This window comes from Globicephala melas, chromosome 15, assembly GCF_963455315.2.
Source record: "Globicephala melas chromosome 15, mGloMel1.2, whole genome shotgun sequence".
NCBI classification, from domain to species: Eukaryota; Metazoa; Chordata; class Mammalia; order Artiodactyla; family Delphinidae; genus Globicephala; species Globicephala melas.
In genome coordinates, this window is record NC_083328.1 from 74,014,063 (window position 1) to 74,033,794 (window position 19,732).

A 19,732-nucleotide genomic window follows, 5' to 3' on the forward strand; every position below is an offset into this window, starting at 1 on the left:
GACCCCTCTCCTCTCCTCTCCTCCCCGGATGCCCGTGGGCCAGGTCCGCGTCGTCCACCCTCACTGCCCACCCTGGGAGGCCACATCCCATGAGGGAGGAAGGGCTTAGGAAGTCCATGGATTTGACCTCACATCCGGTCTGTGTTTTGCAGCCAATCTTTACCAGCCACCTTGGTCCCCACTGGCCACCTGAAGTGATGTCCCCATCAGTGAAGAACGGGGCGGGTGGGGTGGGGAAGGGCAGCACAGGCCCTCTCGGCATCCAGCCCAGGCTCACCCACGGGCACGCTGGGCAGCCGCCAGCCCACCACTTGCTCTCTCTGGGCCTCAGTTTCCCCCCGCCATAAAATGCACCAGGGACCAGGGTCCCTGCCAGCTCTTCTGTTCCAGGACAGGATCCCCACCCCACCCCGGGGAGGCTGGGCTGAAGGGGAAGGGGCGGATTACCGTGGTGCATGAAGCCATTGTTACACAGGCCCACACCAAGCGCCACCGCCTCCTCGCGTGTCTGGCAATCGCCCTGGAACAGAACAAGAAGCAGAGGGTGTTAGGTGGACCCGCTGAGCCAAGGGGCTGAGCCAGGCTGGGAAAAAGCCCACCACCACCAGGAATGGAGACTCCACGAGGGCAGGGATGTGTGTCTGTCTTGTTTCCTGTGGTATCCCCCAACCGTGTCTGTGACTGTTATTAATAAACACCAAACAAGAGAAGTATTTGACTGCATGTTAATTATTTACATGTGAGAGATGCACGGTGCACCATAAACACCACAAACGTGAAAGGGCGATTTTACGTGGCAGACACTGCTGGCTGCCCAGCAACAACCCTCCCCGGCCCCATCCCGCCCTAGCACTGAAACCCTCACTCTTACAGACAGCAATTCATCTACCTAGACAACCACAGATCCCAGCCTCCTTTACAGCTAGAGGTGGCCAATGAGATACAAGCAGAAACCACTGATAGGGAGCTCTGGCAAAACACTCTTTGTCCCCGGTCCTTCCTTTCTCTTCCTCCTGCCTGGAACAAAGGTGCGATGGCTGGAGCTCCTGCAGTCACCCTAGAGCACAATGTGACCTCAAAAATAGAAACATACTAAGGATGGCAGAGCAAAAAGAAAGAGCAGGGGTGGTCTTCAAAGATATCATGAGATTGTACTAGCAACTCTGGACCACCAACCTCCGGGCTTCTCTCATACCAAAGAAAAATAAACCCCTAATTTGTTTCAGCCTCTGTAGTTGGCTCTCTGATACTAGAACTCAAATCCAACTCCTAACTGACCTGGCTCCTCCCTGAGCAGAGGAACCCAAGGTCAGGGAACAGCTGGTGCCGATTCTCCCCGAGAGTGTGCCCTGGAGACGGTGCCCCTCCGCGCCTGCTCCCGAGAAGCTGGGAGTCTCCTGGTGCCAGCTCCTCCTAGGACCTGGCTCCTGGGTCTCCCCCTGACTCTGTGGGTGCTCTGTGGACTTCTCAATAAGTCACCTTCTCTTTTTTACTTTCCTTAAGTTAGCCAGATACTGTTTCTGTTTCTTGCAACCCAAATCATCTCAGCATATCCAGGCAAAGTATGTGAGTTGTGTGTGTACGTAGGGGAAGTGACAGGCCAAGGAAACAGCACGGACAGAGGTCCAGAGGCGGACAAAGCTTAGAGTACAGAAAATAACATGGCCGGCGAAAGCAGGGTGAGTGAGAAGGTCAGCTCTGAGGAAAAGGCCTTTGATCTATTGTGTTCCCTGCTGAATCTTAAGTGCTTAGAACAGAGCCTGGCATGCAGTAGGTGCTCAGTACATACTTGCTGATTGAATAAAGACATTGTCAGCAGGGACTAACTCATGCATTAGTCTGTGGCCAGGTCAACGAGCTTCGCTCCGCTCAGCCGGCCTCTCGTTTAAAATACTGCCCAAGTGAGAAGTTATTCCAAGAGGCACTGGCCCGACAGAGCCAGGCCAGAGGCCTCCACTGTTGGTGTATCCCCCCCAGGCCCCTGCCAGCAGCGGAGGGGCCCGGGAGGGAATTCCTCAGCTACAGGAGAAATGAATTCAGAGCTGCAGGCCCCAGCCTGCCAAGGCCCCAGAGCAGAGCCTGGGGGAGCCACTGGCCTCAGCTGCTCTAGCTGCCCCAGGCTGACTCAGAGATGACAAATCTGTCCTGCGGGACCGCGGGCCAGTGGCTGGAGAGCCAGCACGCTCACAGCCCTGCCAGCAGGGCGGCCATCCATGCAAGAGGCCACATCTGGAGCAGCCGCCCCCAGCTGTGAGGGGCCCAGGAGGCGGGCGGGCCCAGCCCTGCAGCCCAGGGGGCCCGGGCAGGCGTCTGGAGCCCACCTAGCTTTCCGAAGCTCTCACAACCTGGGCTCCCAGCCCATCCCAGCCCGTCCCGGCCTCTCTTCTCTCCAAAGGGCCCTGGGGTGACCCATGGGGTGGCTCCCAAAGTGAGAACAGCACAGGGATTCTCTGGTCAAGAGTGAAATATGCCAACGCTGGATGTGTCCACCGCCTGAAAAGCAAGCCCCCACCCCACATGCTGCCAGCCGTGGGGAAACCGGAAGTCATCCAGTCCCCATTTGCTCCCCTCCCAGAGGAAGGCACAGGCACACACAGCCCTGTGCAATGAACCTCCGCAGCACACTTCCCCTTCATCCCCCACTCGCCCACCCCCCTCACTGCGGGCTCCATCCACGACGGCCTCCTTGCTGCTCCTTCCACACACGACATGAGACCCTACCTCAGGGCCTTTGCACCTACTCCTTCCTCCCCCTGGAATGCCCTGCCCTGGCTTTTCAGGTCTCAGTGCCCATGTCAGCTCCTCCTAACTACCTAGATGGTCAACCCAGAGGCAATCGCTCTTATTAACCCCATTTGACAGATGAAGAAATTGAGGCACAGACAGGCTTGGCACTTGCCCAAGTTTACAGCATGAGAGTGGAATCCTTTTACAGCCGGACCTTCCCTCCAAGTTACAAATAGGGAAACTGAGGCTCCAAGAGGGGAGGAGAGTTACCCAGTGTTACGGCCAGGGCTCCTGCCCTGTCCTTGTTTATCCTTTGTTGCCTCTGCTAGTGCCTTGAGCTGCCGGCCTGGCCCTTTGCCTGCTCACCCACCCCAGCCTTGCCACCCCACCCCAGATGCTAGAAACCCCGCCGCCGTCAGCACTGCCATCTGCCTGAGCATGGAGGTCAGCGTAGCGGGCGCTCAGGGCACATTTCTGCGGAGCCGGAACAGGAGCCGGCAGATACGAGCCGTCCCGCACCTGGCTCCTGGCCTGTCCCTGCTCTCTCCTGCCCCAGCCCACTGACCCCCAACCTCCTTTTGACGGCCACAGCCTAGGGCATCCTGGAGTCCAGGCAGCACAGACCAAAAAACCATGAGCAAAGAGGTGAGGAGAGCAAACCCTGGAGCTGTATCCCCCGGGTTCAAACCCCTGTTTGGCCAACCGTGACCATGGGGAATTCCTTAACCTCTCTGACTTTCATTTCCTCATTTGTACTTTTTATCCCCAGATTTGCCCTTGACTTTCCAAGGCCTCTGCCACCTCTCAGTGGTATTCCCCACTCAGACTCCACAGTACAAGCTATAATCAATCAGAGGATTATTATTACAATTTCTATTATTATTGACTACCAAGGCGTCATGAAGGCCCCCCACCACACAATCTTATAGGAGTACCTCGTTTCTGTGTATCCTGAGGCAAGTTACATAATCTGAGCCTCAGTTTCCTCATCAGTACGATGGGGACAACAACTGTTTTCTGAAGATTAAATGAGATAATACACACAGAAGATCAGAAGTGATACAGTACATATAGCTTGTCAATCAAATGACTAATACCCTCCTTATCCTCTGAGCTAAAAGAACTCTCGTTCATCTGAGTAGTTGGTAGGGAGCCCTTCCCCCAGCCTCAAGGGATGAATTCTGAGGAATTCTAAGGCACTCTCAGCAATCCTTATTGTTTCCCCCAGGGAGTGGTTTAGGGGTACATGAGGGACCCACCTGGCCATGAGACCACTGGGCAAGGGAGGGGACTGGGGGAAGTTTCCTCTCCTAATAAACATAGTGAGAAAGCTCTTTCCAACTGCCCCTGCTGCCTGCCTTTGGCCATAGGTCTATATAGATGTGATACCTGGAGCTGTGGCAGCTGTCTTATGACAATGAGGCAGCTGGCAAGATGGCAGAACAAAAAGATGGAAAGAGCATGGATATAAATGGCATTGTTGAGCTCTAAGACCATGAACTCTGGACGCCTAGTTATATGAGCAAAAAATGTCTTTACTGTATAATTTAGATTTCCTATTATGTGAGAGAAAAATGTCTTGACTGTGTAAGTCATGTTTCCTACTATGTGCGGCCAAAAGTATTTCTAGCTGATCTAAGGGGTTTCAATCAACATTTTGTTTCAAGGAGCAGAATGACCTAGAGTTAGACATGAACATGTGTTCAAAGCAAAATAACCCTGCTGAACTATACAATTATATGTTTTCTTCTTGACTTGCCTGCTAAAGTGCAGGTGGGGATGACTCTTGAAATCAAGACCTGCTGTAAGCAGTCTTCAAGGCCACATCCTCATCACCAACCTCTCCCCCACAGAGAGACCCACACGCACACCGTCCCCCCCTTTCCCTGACCCGGAGCCAGATGCCAGCTGTCGTTTGGAAGCTGGCATCCGTTGTCGCATGGAAGCCATCCTATGTCAACTCCAATTAGCTTCCCTGTGTCCCCAGACCAGGCCAAGCCATGCGAGGCCTGCTGAAGTGGACAGAGGGTCAGCTGCAACCTTCACTCCACCGTCCGCCCCCTGCCTCCACTGTGACTGTATGCTGGGGGATGGCAGCAGGGGGCGGGGAGGGGGGTCCTCTAGACCAACTGACAATGACTCAGGCTACTCCACGGGGCTTCAGCCAGGATCACAGCTAATCTGACAGCACGGGCCACAAGCAGGCCCCTGCCGTGCCCAACACCGATCATAGAGAGAAACCAACAGAGGCCGCTGCTCTGGCCGGTTCTCCTCCTTGCCGGGGTGCTCCAGGGCGCACTCTTGAGCCTCCCAGCTCAGCCAAGGGCCTTGCAGTCATTCAGGACTCCTGTGTCTCTCACCACTGCTGCCCGCTCCGTCCATTCAACAGCAGACTCTGTTAGGTCTCCCTTCAAAGAACCCCAACCCTGACCACTCTTGTCCCCTCCCCCGCGGCCACCCGGTTCTCAGCCACCATGCTCCCCACCTGCAGCTCTGAAGCCGCCTCCTCACTGGTCCCCCGGTTGCCAACCTCGTCCCCCGACAGCCCGAGCATCTTATCCCACCGAAGCCAGATGCTGTCCCACCTGTGCTCAGAGCCCTGCAGTGGCCCAAATCCTCCCAAGAGCTCACAAGGCCCCTTGGGGCTGGCTGCCCACCAGCTTCCCCATCACCCTCCCTCTCGCTCATGCCACTCCAGCCACACTGGCCTCTCCCCACCCCCAGACCCTCCAAGCTCACCCCACTCAGAGCCTTCGAGCTGCTGTCCGCTCAGAGAAAGCTCTGGCCCCAGACGGCCCCCTGGCTCATTCCCCACCTCCCTCCGGTCTCTATTCAAAGGTCCCTGCTCAAAACACCACCTTCTCTGCCGCCTGTGAACAACCACATCCCCACCCACCCACATGAAAGGTCGACTCCCGCCCGTAGCTCCCCCCGAGCTGGCACCCAGCACCAGCTAACAAAGTGTTTTACTACTTTTCCTTGTTTATTAAACGCCTCTCCTACCCCTCACCAGAATTTAACATCCACGAGGACAGGAGCGTTGTCTGTCTTGTCCACTGCTGTCCCCCCAGAACCCAAAACAGTGCCTTATACACAGCAGGTGTTAGGAGGAAGAAAGGGATGAGCCCATGAGCCCTCTTGTCGGATTTTTCTACACTCTCTTCTGCCCCCTCATTGTAAACACCACCCAGGAGCTGACAAGGAACAGAGTATCTGCAGTAGAGATGCCTCCTGAGCAGCAGGTGTGCAAAGCCTGCCCCTCCCCCACCCACCTCCTCCACTCCACTAGGGAGTACAGTGGGCACCCCAAAGGCAGCGCCTTTCCACGGCCAAGGAGAATGCTCAACTTCTCCCCCCCCCCACCGCCTTCCCATCACTGTGAACGAAGGGAAAACCCACCGCGCCAAAACCCCAGGACCTATCCGTGACCCCTTCCCAGCCCCAGAGCGGTGCATCCTGTGATTCCATCTCCAGATACTTCCCAGGTTCACGGACTTCTCATCAGCTTGGTAACCCACCCCACTCCCAGCTCAGGCCTGGGATTCGCCACGTAAGGCAAAGTCCACATCGCGCCTTGAAACCAACAGTCAGCCGTGGAGCTCAGGAAACATGAGGCCACAAAGGTCCAAGGTGGGGAGAAGCAGCGTTTTAGAGAGCCCTACACCCCGGCATGCTTGGGGTCTGAACGAAGAACCTAAACCACAAGATAAATCACCCCTCCCCTGTCACAGCCCACTCAGAAGACGGGACCCCAAACAGACTGCCCCTCGGCTCTCCCCAGCCGTCTGTTCCTGCACCCCCAAGTCCCTCTGTAATTTCTTCAGCCTTCCTTCCACACTGCATGGAATTTTGAGGCACCCTGAATCCTTTGGGAAGGAAATGAGGAATTATTATAATAACAGTTCCATTTACTAAGCAATTACTCTGTGCCAGGCACTGTTCTAATAAGCACTTTAGATGATTAACTCACTGAATCCTCAAAATAATCTAAAGGGGAAGGTATTGTTTTGAGCTTCATTTTACTGGTGTGGAAACTGAGGCACAGAGAGGTTAAGCGGCTTGTCCAAGATCACTCAGCTGAGAAGCGGCAGTGCTGAGATTTGAACCCAGGTCTGCCTGGCTATAAATAAAGCACATGCTCTGAGCTGGCTTCAGGGGATCCTAAGGAGGGGGCAGTGTGCGGTGTAGTGCAATGGTTAGCACCTCTGTGCTTCCCAGCTGTGCAAATCTGAATTCAAATCCAAGGTCATTTTAAGACCTCCCACGTCTTAGGGCCCCACATCATAGCAAACATATTAAAATGCACACACATCCTACATTAAATACGTTTTGGGGGCTTGAAAATTTTTTTTCAAGAATTTTTCTAAACTTGATTTTGAAGTTATTTGACACCAAGAAGCATTTACTTTACATAGATTGGCTATGATTTCTAGGCAATCATCAGGAATTTGTTCGACATGAGAAAATCCAGGCAACAAATTGTTTTTGAATGGAATGAAGTTTCTATGAATGCTAAACTTAACAATTAATAAGGCTGCCATAAAGCTGCACTCTATGAAAGTTTAAACATTTAGATTTCACAGTTGTCTTCTTGTCTTTGGAGACATTACGTTCTTCTTATAGACTATGAATGAACATTCTTGCAGGCTCCCTGAAAAGTTTGCAGAAATGAGGCCTAAGTACGTACGATGCACCCATCCGATTCCCAGCTTTACTGCTGCCAGGCTGTGTGCCCTTGAACCAGGCACTTGGCCTCTCTGGGCCCCAGTTCCCTGTCTGGAAATGGGTTGGAGGACTCAATGAGATACTGCACAAAGTCCAGACAGGGCCTGGCCCAGAGTAAGTGCCCTGCAAACAGAAGCCATAAGGTATAAGAGGCAGGTAGGTAAGAGTGTCCACGGCACCTCGATGGAACAATCACCTTTGGGAAGTTGCAGCAAAATCAGCACAGAGATTTTTTCCAAGACTCTGCCCGGCCGCCACTCACTGGGAACCTAGGGTAAGGGAATAGCTTGGCAAGCCCTATATGGAGGCTCTGTGGCAGGATGAGACCAACTTGTCCCAGTTTGCCCAGGACCGTCCCACTTTTAAAAAGGAAAGCCTCAAGGTGGCAGCCACCCACCCAAGTGTCCCTTAACTGATAGATAAATAAAATGTGCTCTATCCTCAAAAGAGAATATTATTCAGCCTTTAAAAGGCAGGAAATTCTGATACAGACTACAACGTGGATGAACCCTGAAGACATTATACTGAGAGAAACAAGCCAGACACAGAAGTACAAACACTGCATGATTGCACCTACACAGGGCACCTACAGCCGGCCAACTCAGAGAGAGAAAGTGGAAGGACGGCTGCCAGGGGCCGGGGGGAGGGAGGAATGGGAAGTTACTATTTAATGGGGACAGAGTTTCAGTTCTGCAAGATGGAAAGAGCTCTGGAAGTGCATGGGGGTGATGGCTGTGTAATAATGGAAGTGGACTTAGGGCTACTGGACTGTACACTTAAAATTGGTTAAGATGATCAATGTTATATTATGTGTATTTTACCACAATTTAAAAAATAATTAAAAAAAAATTTTTTTAAACCTCAAAGGCCAACATCCTGGTTAGCCCCTCAGGCCTGGGCAGAGGGGACGACGGGTCACATTTGCTCGGCGGGGCTCTCACCTGGGCCAGCAGCCAGTCCACCAGCTTGCTCCCGGGCAGCACCGACTTGTACGTCTTCAGGTGGTAATCGCGGTCCCTGTGGAGAGGAAGCAGGCCATGAGCAGATCAGGGAGGAGGGTGGGGAAATAGTCCCAATGTCCCTAACTCAAAGAGCTCAGGGTCCGAGGATTTCCAGGCTCTCCAGCCACGGGTCAGAGGCAGGGGGGCCGGGGAGAGCAGCAGGCAGGGAGTCCAGCCCTGACTCCACACCTCACTCACAGTGTCACTGAGGGCAGGTCTGTCCCAACCCAGGACCCCATCCTCACCAACAGCATCAAGGGGCAGGAGTAGGTGGCTCTAAGGCTCTGGAAGCTTCCCCCAGCCTGCGGTTCTCAAGCAGGGATGGCTATGCCCCCCAAGAAACACCTGGCTGTGTCTAGACATTTTTGGCTGCCATGACCTGGCTGGGGGGCGGAGTGCGGAGGTACTACCAGCAACCAGCAGATAGACACCAGGATGCTGTTAAACATTCAGAACTGCCCAGAATAGCCCCCAAACAATTATCCAGACCAAAACGTCAAAAACGCTGAGCCTGCCGAACCCTGATTTACTCTGAGTAATGAGAAAAACTTCCAATTCTTTCCTTTTGTTTTGCTGTTAACATTCGTGTGTCTAAAGGTAACAAAACAATACCGACATGGAAATGCTTCTCTGTGGGCTGGTGTGGGCAGTCAGGACAGAGCAGAAGGCAGAGGGCTGTCAGGGTCCTGGTTCTTTGCTTTGACCTGTTGTAGCAACTAATTCCTGCCAAGTCTTGGTACAAAGGGTTGTGCGGACCTTGCCGCCAAACTGCAACAATCTCTCAGCCTTTGAAGCTGACGAGAGTGAGTTTCTGCGGCCGGGCCCTGTCGGGGCTGAGAAAGGCCGGCTGGGGAGCCCCTGTCGGGGCTGAGAAAGGCCGGTTGGGGAGTCCCTGTCGGGGCTGAGAAAGGCCGGTTGGGGAGCCCCTTTCGGGGCTGAGAAAGGCCGGTTGGGGAGTTCTTCTCAGGCTTTCAGGAACTGAGGAGCCCAGCAGGTCACGTGCGCGGTAACTGGGGACCCGCTGCCAGCCCAGCCACTTCCTCCTCTGGGGGCCGATAGAGAGGCCTCTCCGGCAAGGGCCAAGGCTGGACCCGGGCGGCCCCGCCTGCCTCCTGGGCCTGCACAAAGGCAGCAGGGGAGGAGCCAGCGGGGCAGGTCTGGAGGTGAAAGGGGCTCCCTGGGCCTGGCCTCCAGCGAATGCTGGGAAAAGACTCTTCCTCTCCGCTCCTGAGAGGTGACAAGAGCTGTCAAGACAGAGGGCAGAGGCCTCTGTAGCTGGTAAGGACCAGGTCACCCTCCCTGTGCCTTCGTCCACAGCCACAAGCTCCACAGTAAAGACAACCACCAATCACTGGCACTGACAGAGCCTTCACTGTGTGCCAGGCGCCAGTCAAATTTAATCTTCAAGATCAGCCAAGGGGTGTGAGCTATTCTTATGCCCATTTCACAGATGCAGAAACAGAGGCAAAAGAAGTTAATTACCTTTCAACAGTCACTCAACATTTACTGAGGGCTCCTTTGCCCTGGACTGCGTTCTCCAGTACATGGCGGTTTTTCAACCAATTAATGTTAAATCAGAGTTAAGATTACACTCTTCAGTCTCAAGAGTGTGAAACCCACGTGTGACTAGTGGCTACTGCATTGGACAGCACAGGCACAGAGCATCTCTATCAGTGTGGGAAGTTCTACTGGCCAGCACCGCTCTAGGTGTTGTCAAGGGTCTGGGGACACAGCAGTGAGCAAATTCCCTGACCTTGGTGAGTGTACAATTCCCTGGGGTACAGACAGTATACAGACTAAGAAATAAATATACAGTATGTCAGCTACTGACAAGCTTCAAGAAGAAAACCAAACTGAAGTAAGGAGGGTAGCGTGTTCCAGATGGTGATGTTTTACACACATTGTCAGGGAGGGCCCCTCTGACTTGGAGACATTTGAAGTAAGTAAGGAAGCAGATATGCAGATATGTAGGGGAAGAACACCCCAGGCAGAGGAAACAGCAAGTGCAAAGGCCCTGAGGTGTATCCTATTATTATCCCCGTTCCACAGAGGGAAAAGTTGAGGCCCCAGCAGGTTAAATAACTGCCCAAGAGCACACAGCTGCTGACTAGCAGGCTGAGATCCAGAACTAACACCCTTCACCACCACACTGCAGTGTTTCCCACAAATTTACTCACTTGACCCTCATGACAAACCTACAGGGTTGGTACAGTTATTAGCCCCATTTGATGGAGAAGGAGACTGAGGCTCAGGCAGGTTAAGTTATTGGCCCAATGCCACACAGCTGAGAAGAGACAGAGGTGAAACTGAAGCTTGGAGAGAGTAACTTACTTGATCACAGGGGTGTAGAGGCTGTGAAGACGGCAGTAAAGCCTCACACCCTGAAAGAGAAAAAACGGGAGTCTGTGATCAGGCCACATCCTTCAGGGGCCTCCAAATCCAGGCTGCTGGGAGAGAGGGTGGGGGGAGAGGGGAGACTGGTGAGGGCAGTGGAGAACAGGCCACTGGGGCAGAGGCCTGCTCTGCGGTGACTGTGGGGTCAAGGTCATGGGGTCAGGGTGGAGGGGTTCCCACCTTGGACATGATGTCCTCCAGTTCACTCCGGGCCTTGTAGGTGCCGTCGTCGTAGCGGAAGCGGTACATCACCTGCTCGTTCTTGAACTGGTGCTTGTCAGAGACTGGAGGGACCCCAGGGCTGGTGAGGCTGGGCGCCCCCTCGGGCCCTCCTGACCCACGCCCACCATCCTCACCCTCCACTCGGCCAGGCTCCATGCCAAGCACAATTTCTCCAAAGCCCCTGCCCACACTCCAGGTCCTCCGGCTACGTGCAGGGCCCGCTGAGACCCACAGCTGGGGGCTGGGGCATCTGCCGGTCTCATGAGAGGCCCAGAAATGCCCACTCCAGTCTGCCCTGAGGCCCACCTGCCCAGCATCTCCCTGGAGCTAGATCACGAAGCAGGCTGGGGTGTGAGACCCCACTGTCAAGATTTATGAACCCATCTCTACACAACGGCCCCGAGTCGCCCCTAGCGCTTCCCTGTCTCACTCCCCACTTTGGATCCATTAGCTGATCCTGTAGGCTCTTCCTTCAAACCATGAAGGAACAGCTGGCCACACAGAAGTGTAGAAATGGCCTCTGAGTTAGTGGAAGCACAGCACTGTTGAGCTCTGACTTGGTCCTACTGTTCGGCCCCCCAGGCCTAGCCTGCACTCACCATGGTGGATGATACCATTCTCCAGCAAGGCTTGGCCCAGGTTCACGCCTTCTTCCGTCTTGCTGATCTCGCCAATTTCCAGGAGCCAGGCAACAAACTCACTGCCAGGAACATGACATGCGGTTGAGAGGACCTCCCCAGTCCTGAGGCCACGGGGGCCGGCACTGAACTGGCCTGGCCCCCCTGACTCCCAGGAGTGACAGCCAGAACTGCCCACAGGAAAGCAGAGCTTAGGACACCACAGGCCTGGGGGTCGTGCTGAGGCCAGATGCTTTTCCCCAAGACCAATGGCAGAGAGGTGGGTGTGAGCAGACCCAGGCACCGCCTCAGGCTCATTGGATGGATGGATGGATGGATGGACGGACGGGAGGATGGATGAGAGAGACAGAGAGAGGGGATGGACACATGAGTGGATAAATGAATGAAAAGTGAGCAGATGACTGGATGATCTGACAGGCAGATAAATTACTAGGTGGCTGGGAAAATTAGTGGGTAGGTGGGTGGGGAGGGCAACAGATGGGTGGGTGATAAGTGGAGAGATTACTGGGTAGATGAGTGGGGAGATGGATGATGGCTGGCTGGCTGGCTGAACAGACAGAGGGAATGAAGAAACCAATAAGCAGGAAGAAATAAGGACCCAGAAAGATGATTGTGGAGAGTCAGATGAGCTAAGGGTGATCAAGTCATCTCATTCTCCCACTTAAAACCCTCCGGTGGGCTTCCTGGTTACTCTCAGAAAAGCATCCAAACTCTGCCCACATGATGGCAAGGCCCTGACACGATGAACTGCCCCTTCCTCATCTCCTATACCTTTCACTTATTCTGCTTTAGTCTCACCCACCAACTTCCCCTGCTTAAAAAAAACTGCCAGACTCCTGCCTGCCTCAGGGCCTTTGCACTTGCTGTTCCCACTGCCTAGAAACACCCTTCCCCAGCTCTTCACACAGCCTTTCTCTTTCATCTTTAGGTCTCAGCTCAAATATCACCTCCTCGGAGAAGTCTTCCCTGATCACCTCATCAAGACACCCCACACCCACACAAACCATCCCCATCTTTCTGTTTTACTTCCTTTTTAGCACTTATCACTGGATTTGTATTATACTATTTACAGATTTATTTATGTGTTTATCAACCATCTCCCTGAACCAGAATGCCACCTCCATGCTGATGGGGAGCTCTGTCTGATTCACAGCTCTACACCCCCCGCACCTGGAAGATAGTCCAAAGCACAGCAAGGCTCAAAAATCTTTTGAACAAATAAAGGAATGAACCATCAAACAAGAAGGAATGTTCTGGGGTAAGCAGGAAGGTCTCAGTAAGAAAGAAGTGCTCAAAAGCCCAGAGGAAATGAGGCAAATCCAACGTGACTACCCAGAGGGGCAGAGGCTCAGTCAGAGCCCAGGTCCTGGTTCTTGGAGTAGAGTTTGGGCTCCATGCAGAGCTCCACCCACTGGAAGTCAGCAGGCCAGGGGAGAGCTGGGGATGTGGTCATTCTGTTCTCAATGAAAGCGGGTGGCAGCTGGCCAGAGTGGGGAGCTTATCAAAACCAGCTGTCCTGCCTCCAATTACAGGGCCAGAGGGGGGCAGGGCTATTTTTAGCTTTGCAGTGTTTGGCTAGCAAAGACCTGCCCTGTGTGTAGGTAGCAGTGTGTGCCGAGGCATTCAGGGAACCCCAGTGAGAGCCGGGGGTGGGGGGCGTAGAAGAAATGGATCTATTCTGTGGAGCGGGAGCCCCGAGTGGGGAAGAGATGGTCCTGGCCTCCCCCAGGTCTCTTCTTGAAGTCCCCAAAATCAGAGGCAGAAAGAAAGCTGCCGGCAGCTGGGGGAGGTGAACAGATGTTGAGTGCCCACTCTCGGAAGCTGGAGACTCGGCCTCTGGCTGCCCACCAGCTGTCCCATCGGGGGCCACCTCTGGCACGGACCGGCAGCCCTGTGGGGGGTCCCAACAGGGACCACAGCAGGTCCCAAAAGGGGGACAGGAAGTTGCCCACAGCAGCTGCAAGGGCAGAAAAATGCAGCCCAGAGGACAGCAACTGTGACCCAGGTTTCTGCCCTGAGCTGAGTCTTGAGCCTTTTTGAGGATCAACTTACTGGGCAAATTTGGGCAAACTGCTGTCCCTCTCTGGGCCTCAGCTGGGTCCATCTGGCAAGGGGTTCATTCAGGGGTCTTCTGGATTTAGTCGGTAACTTTCAAATCATGTTGAGTCCTAAGCTGGGATCCAGCCTACAAAACCAGACAAAATCCACCTCTGATGCAGGGACCTTAAACTCTCATAAATGAGTAAAAGGGACCAGGTGGAAACTCTGCTGAACCAGCCAGCGTTTCTGAAGACGGCAGCCACTCACTGCGGCCAACTGTGGCCGCATGGGAAGACTAAAGCATCTTACGACTTTTCAAGAGAAGCTGGAAACCCAGCATTTCCTGTGAAATCTCCCAACTGTTAAATGTTGATATTGAATCCAAAATGTTCTGAAAGCACCGTGTGGCCCAGGGAAAACACATCTGCGAACCACACTGTGTCAGTGGGGCGCCATGTGCTACCGCTGGGTGCAAGGACATGTGTTACAGGCAGGAGGGTCAGCGTATACCAAGGCCCTGAGTAAGAAGGTTGGGGAACCAGCAATCTGCCAGTTGGTGGGGGTGGGGGCAAAGAGAAGCGAGATCCAGTCTTCCAGAGAGACCTAACCGGGAGCAGGGTGACGTACGCTGCGGACACAGGGAGCAGGTCAGCCTGCTTTGGCGGGGAGTCTGAGATTCAGGGAATGGGGGACTAATTGAGAGTTAGCATGTGTCAGCTAACGGCAGCACCCTTCTTCCTTCCTGCCCCCCAGTATCATGCACCCAGTAAACATGAATTTTAAGTGTCAAGTCCAAGGCTAGGCACAGGGGACACACAGGTACACCCTGGCAGTCTTCCCGGGGGAGCCCCCAAGCTGAGATCCAATGTCTACTCATCCCCAATACAAGAATCCCATTTCTCTTGCCCGTCTCCTCCATGGCCTTGAGCTCCACAAGGGTAGGAACTGGGGGTTTTATGTTCATCCCTGTGACTCCACTGCCTGAGATGCTTCCGGGTGGTGTCTGCAGCAATGCCTGACGAATCATTATTGATCAGCTATTACGCGCTAATACCGTGTACCTGTGCCCACAGGCGGGTGAGACAGTGTGGCCTCTTGCACCTGGGTGCTCCCATTCTGGCAGACTTCAATTAATGAATGACATCTAACTCTGTCTAGAGTATAACCAAAGGCCTTCTTCTTCCAGGAAGCCTTCCCTGACTGCCCTGCCAGACAGACCATCACACCGTGTGCCCTGAGTTCTTAAAGCTGTGACAGTGCCCTCATCCCAGGCCTGTATAATGAGTTCATCCTCGCTCGCCTCACTCTCCCACGTAAACTCTTTCAATGGATTCCCAGAGCACCTGGGATAGAATCTGAACCCCTCACCCCTTACCTGCCTGATTTGGTCCCTGCTACCCCCTGTGGCCTCATCTTGACACCCCCCAGCCCCTCACTCCCTCCAGCCACGCTGGCCTCCTCGCTGTTCCTCAATTTACTCAAGGCTCATTGCAGCCTTGGGGCTTTCGCACCTGCTATTCCCTCTGCCAGGAATGTTGTTCCCCCAGATCTTCTCATGGTTGGCTCTTGCTTGTCATCCAGATCTTGGTTAAAATGTCACCTCCCCCAAGAGGCCCTTCCTGACCACCCTGGCTGAAACCACACCCCCTTTCCTCACCTCCTCACATAAACCTACTTATTTCCTTAAAGCACTCATCAAGTCACTGAAATTCCCTTCCTTGTTTGTATTTATCTAGTTTCTGATTCCCCTACTGGCCTGTTGTCTCCACGAGGGCAGGGGTTTCCTCTGTCCTGTTCACTGCTTGCACACAGTAAGGGCTCAATAAACAATGACTGGGATAGATGAAGGAATCAATTTTGTCTCCCTAGAATCCGAGGATCCTAGAGGGCAAACGCCATGTTCCTCCCGTGAAGCCTCCACAGAAATACACAGATTTCGTTCCTTGGTTTTTCTTCACGCGGCATCCGTGAGCTTTCTCTCTGATGAGGGCAGAAACAGGCCACTCCTTAAGCTCCATCACATTTCCATCACTCTTGCCCACAATGTGCTGAGCATGTCACATGTGTTTTCTCTCTGTATCCTCCGACAATCCGGCAAGGCAAACATTTCATTCTCTCTCATTAATTGGTCATTTACTGAGGCTCAGAGAGGTTAAGAAACACCCAAAGTCACACAGCTAGAAGGCAGGGGAAGCAGGACTTGAGTCCAAGTCTGATTCAAAGCCTAACCCTTGAAGGTTATAAAGATAAATCAGACACTTTTTGTATTCCTGGAGTCCTCCATCTAGTAGAGACAGGTTACGATCAAGGAAAAACGAAATGTGCTGAATAGAGATAAAAATGGATAAACGCAGCAGAGTGTGGTGAGAGAAAGTACTGGGTTCAAATCCCAGCCCCCAATTTGTGCCCATGCGACCTTGTGTAGGACCTTTTCCCTCTCTGTGCCTCAGTGTCCTCACCCTTCAAATGGGAACAATGGCAGTAAACTGCCTCACAGTGTCACACAAAGATTAAAAGGCACGGCCACATGGCAGCACCTGGAGCAGAGAAAGGCTCCGTGATTGTGTCTCTGTGGCTGCTGGTTCCTTCCACTGGAGGGGGCCCGGGTGCTCCTGGAGGAGGAGCTGGGCCCTGACCAGGAAGGAGGAGGACCACGAGCCCGGGGCTGTGTGCAGAGCGAAGCCACACAAGGAGAGTTTTTATCAGCACGATCTCCTGAAGGAAGTCTGGTCCTTGAGGGCCCAATGATTGCCAAACAAGCTTCAATCCTGGCCCTGTTTCAAATGGGCAGTGAAAGAAATCTCCCCTAATCCTTCCTGAGGAGACAGAACACCCTGCTGAAGCCCTAATCACAGACAGGTTAGCCCATCCAGCTGGACTAAGCTCTCCAAAGGGTTTGGAAAGAGGTGGAGTGAGGGGGGGAGGTCCTCTGACCCTGGGGGGGCCGGAAGCAAACCCCTCCTCGAGAGAAACCTCCTTTCTGCCCAGGGATTAGGAATTAGCTGATGGAGACCATCCCGGCTGCCCCCTCCCTGCTTCCCACAGGTCTGGGCCCCACAGCCTCCCCTCCACAGACCCTCCCAGGGAACATGGAGCTGGGGTCAACTAACCCTGAGGGCAAAAGGGCAGCCTGACTCCAAGGCATCCAGGCCAACTCCAGGGGCCCAAACACCCCCAAAATCCCCTGCCTACTGCCCCAAGCCATGACCAATCAGCTCCCCCTGGCCCCCTGCCCCCGGCTTAACACTGGCCTCCAGCTGCCCATCCAACATCTGTTCAATATGCGAACGTCTCCTGGGCATCTCGACCTTAACACGTGCAAACGGGCTCTGCATCTTCCCTCAGCTGGCTTCCAGATCACTGCACTCGCCAGCGTGCCTCCCACCCCTCTGCCCGCTCCCTCTCAGTCTCCTTTGCTGCTTCCTCCTCCGCCCCAGAGCCCAGTCTCTGCCTCATCCCTCTCTCTATCCATCCCCCTGCAGGATTTCATTCAGTCTCATGGCTTTGAAAACCATCTAAATGCCCACATCCCCTGCACTTAGGTCTCCAAGCCAGAACTTTTCTCCCCGGGTCAAGATTTCATATCCAACTAACAAGTCGACATCTCTGTCCGGGAGCCTGTCTCAGTGTAGGCATCCAAGTGGAGCCTCTGGGCTCTACTCCCACCCTCTGAAACCTGCCTCTGTCTCCCCTTTTGCAGCAATCAGCACTCCAGCCCTTCCAGGTGCTCAGGATCCTTAATTCCCTTTTTCTCCACCCCATGAGCCAATGCTGTCACCTTCCACATGATCCAGAATGCAACTACCTGCCCCCATCTCCACGGTGACTACCCTAGTCCACGGCACCTCTCACCTGGTCTACGGCAATACAATAATTACAGCCGCTTTTACCCCAGGACTCTTCAAAATCTTTTGGGAAGCGGGTGGGGTGTAAGTTAATAAATTCTCAACAAAATCCCAGCCTCACAGGCAAGCTTCTCTCCCCACAAGCTTCGTGCGGTCAGGAGCCCTGGGCATTCTTCTACCCTCTCCAGAGCACCGACCACTAGGTCTAACACACAGTAGGGCCTGGAAACAGCCTGATGGTTTCACAAGGAATGCATTTCTCCTGCTTCTCCCAATCCCCAGCCCCCTCCCCCAGGTGAATGAGATTTAAACGTGGGTTTAGGATCCAATCCCATCTCACCTGTGCTCTGATCCTTTGATCCTTGGTTATAAAATAAGGGTGGGGAGTAATAATATTTTATTATTAGGAAATAACATAATTCCCAGACAGAGAAATTGGAAGCCCTAAGTACTGAAACCATATGGACCTCCCCTTCCCCTTGTGTATCTCAGGAAGGGAGGCCTCACCAGACACCAACCCAGCCAACATCTTGATCTCAGACTTCCAGCCTCTAGAACTATGAGAAAATAAATTTCTATTGTTTAAGCTGCCATGACGGTGATAATTTGTTATGACAGTTCAAACAGGCTAATTCAAAGGTCTACATTTGCTCTTCCAAAACCTTTGACATCAACTCCCTGCATTAAATACCTTTCTGCTTGACATATCTAGAGGGGCTTCTCTTTGCTTGAATGCTAGAGCAGCGTTTTTCAATCCGTGGTGGAAAACCCGCTCACAGTTTGTGGAATCAATTTCATGCGTTTCACTCAGCACTATTTTTGAAATGAATGAAGAAATGAGTGGAATAGAATAGAATAGAACAGAATAGACAGGTATTCTCAGAGTGTAACAAGCACAGTAAATTTTGTGAAACTTTGGCTTCAGTCATATATTACGTGAAGGTGTGTACCAGGTCACAATATAAAACTTACATTTTGCAGTGAGTTGTGGTCAAAACATTTGAAAGCCCTGATATGGGCACCCCACTGTCCTTGATCTCCAAGGACTGTTCCACAAGGATTCGAGGTGCCTTAGTGGCTCTGCCCATGGCGGAAGGGGCAGGGCTGGGAAAAGCCACGTGGGTGCAGAGGGTCTGCCCACCTCCAGCCTCCAGCCAAGACCCAGGGACACAGCAGAGGCCAGGATGGGGTCACTCACTTGCCAAGGAAGCACTTGGGGACGGTGCTCAGCTTTCTCCGACGGTCCTTGATCAGGTTCACCTTCTTGTTCATCATCATGTGGTAAAGCTTCTCCCCCTTCTCCGCGATCATGACGTACGCATCCCGTTCCATGCCCAGCTTCAGGCCTGCGGAGGGGACACGGTCAGCACCAGCGCTGGGGAGCAGAGCAGGCGGGCATGTGGTTCCTGAAAGCCTTTCCCCCAGCTGCCCCCAACTACCGCCACAGCCAGTGGTCACCCATAGAGCACTCTCTGCATGTCGGACACTGTTCTAGGCACCTGCCAGTGACCCCACACAAGACCTTGTAGAGGAGGGTGGGTAAGTCCCCCATTTCACAGATTGCAAAGCTGAGGTCCAGAGAGGCTAAGTCCCAGGGTAATAAGCAGTCGACCCTTCAACCTGAGAATGGGTTTCCAAATTCTGAGGTTATCAGAAAACCTACTGAGACCTTCCTTCCAGGCCAGGGATGGAAATTTCCCCGTTTCTCTAGACAATACACACAGACTATGATCCCAATCACTGCCCCATATTTTCTACCTGGACCCCATCCAATCCTGACAATAAGAGTAGTGACAAATAATAATAGCAAATGCTTTTATAGTGCCTACTCTATGCCACTTGATCCTCACAGGAAACCTACAAGGCAAGTTCCATTATCCCCATTTTACAGCTGAAGAAACTGAGGTCCTTAGAAATTAAGTTCCTGTCCAAGGTTGCCCATCTAGAAGTAGTGGAACCAGGATTTAGACCCTCAAGCTTGGCTCCAGATCTGTGCTCTTGACCACAGCATGTACCACGCCTGGAAACTCAGCCCTGAGCTCAGGGTTTGGGTGATACCCCGATTCTAACAACCAAGGCCTACTCAGGCCACACTCCACTCATGAGCACATATGTCCAGCACTGACCACAGCCATCCATT

The 19,732-nt window shown here is 53.2% G+C and overlaps 1 protein-coding gene across 5 annotated transcripts in view; it reads right to left on the bottom strand.

Annotated features, from left to right (window-relative positions):
* Positions 1 to 19,732, bottom strand: part of PREX1 (phosphatidylinositol-3,4,5-trisphosphate dependent Rac exchange factor 1) — a 197,642-nt gene that overhangs the window by 40,388 nt on the left and 137,522 nt on the right. For all 5 annotated transcript variants that reach the window (XM_060284411.1, XM_030839007.2, XM_060284412.1 and 2 more), the window contains 6 exons: positions 18,791 to 18,938; positions 11,669 to 11,769; positions 11,028 to 11,131; positions 10,785 to 10,834; positions 8,394 to 8,469; positions 448 to 520 (listed from right to left, as the gene is read on the bottom strand). In XM_060284411.1, coding sequence (XP_060140394.1) covers positions 448 to 520; positions 8,394 to 8,469; positions 10,785 to 10,834; positions 11,028 to 11,131; positions 11,669 to 11,769; positions 18,791 to 18,938 — 552 coding nt within the window. The remainder of the gene's footprint in view (positions 1 to 447; positions 521 to 8,393; positions 8,470 to 10,784; positions 10,835 to 11,027; positions 11,132 to 11,668; positions 11,770 to 18,790; positions 18,939 to 19,732) is intronic.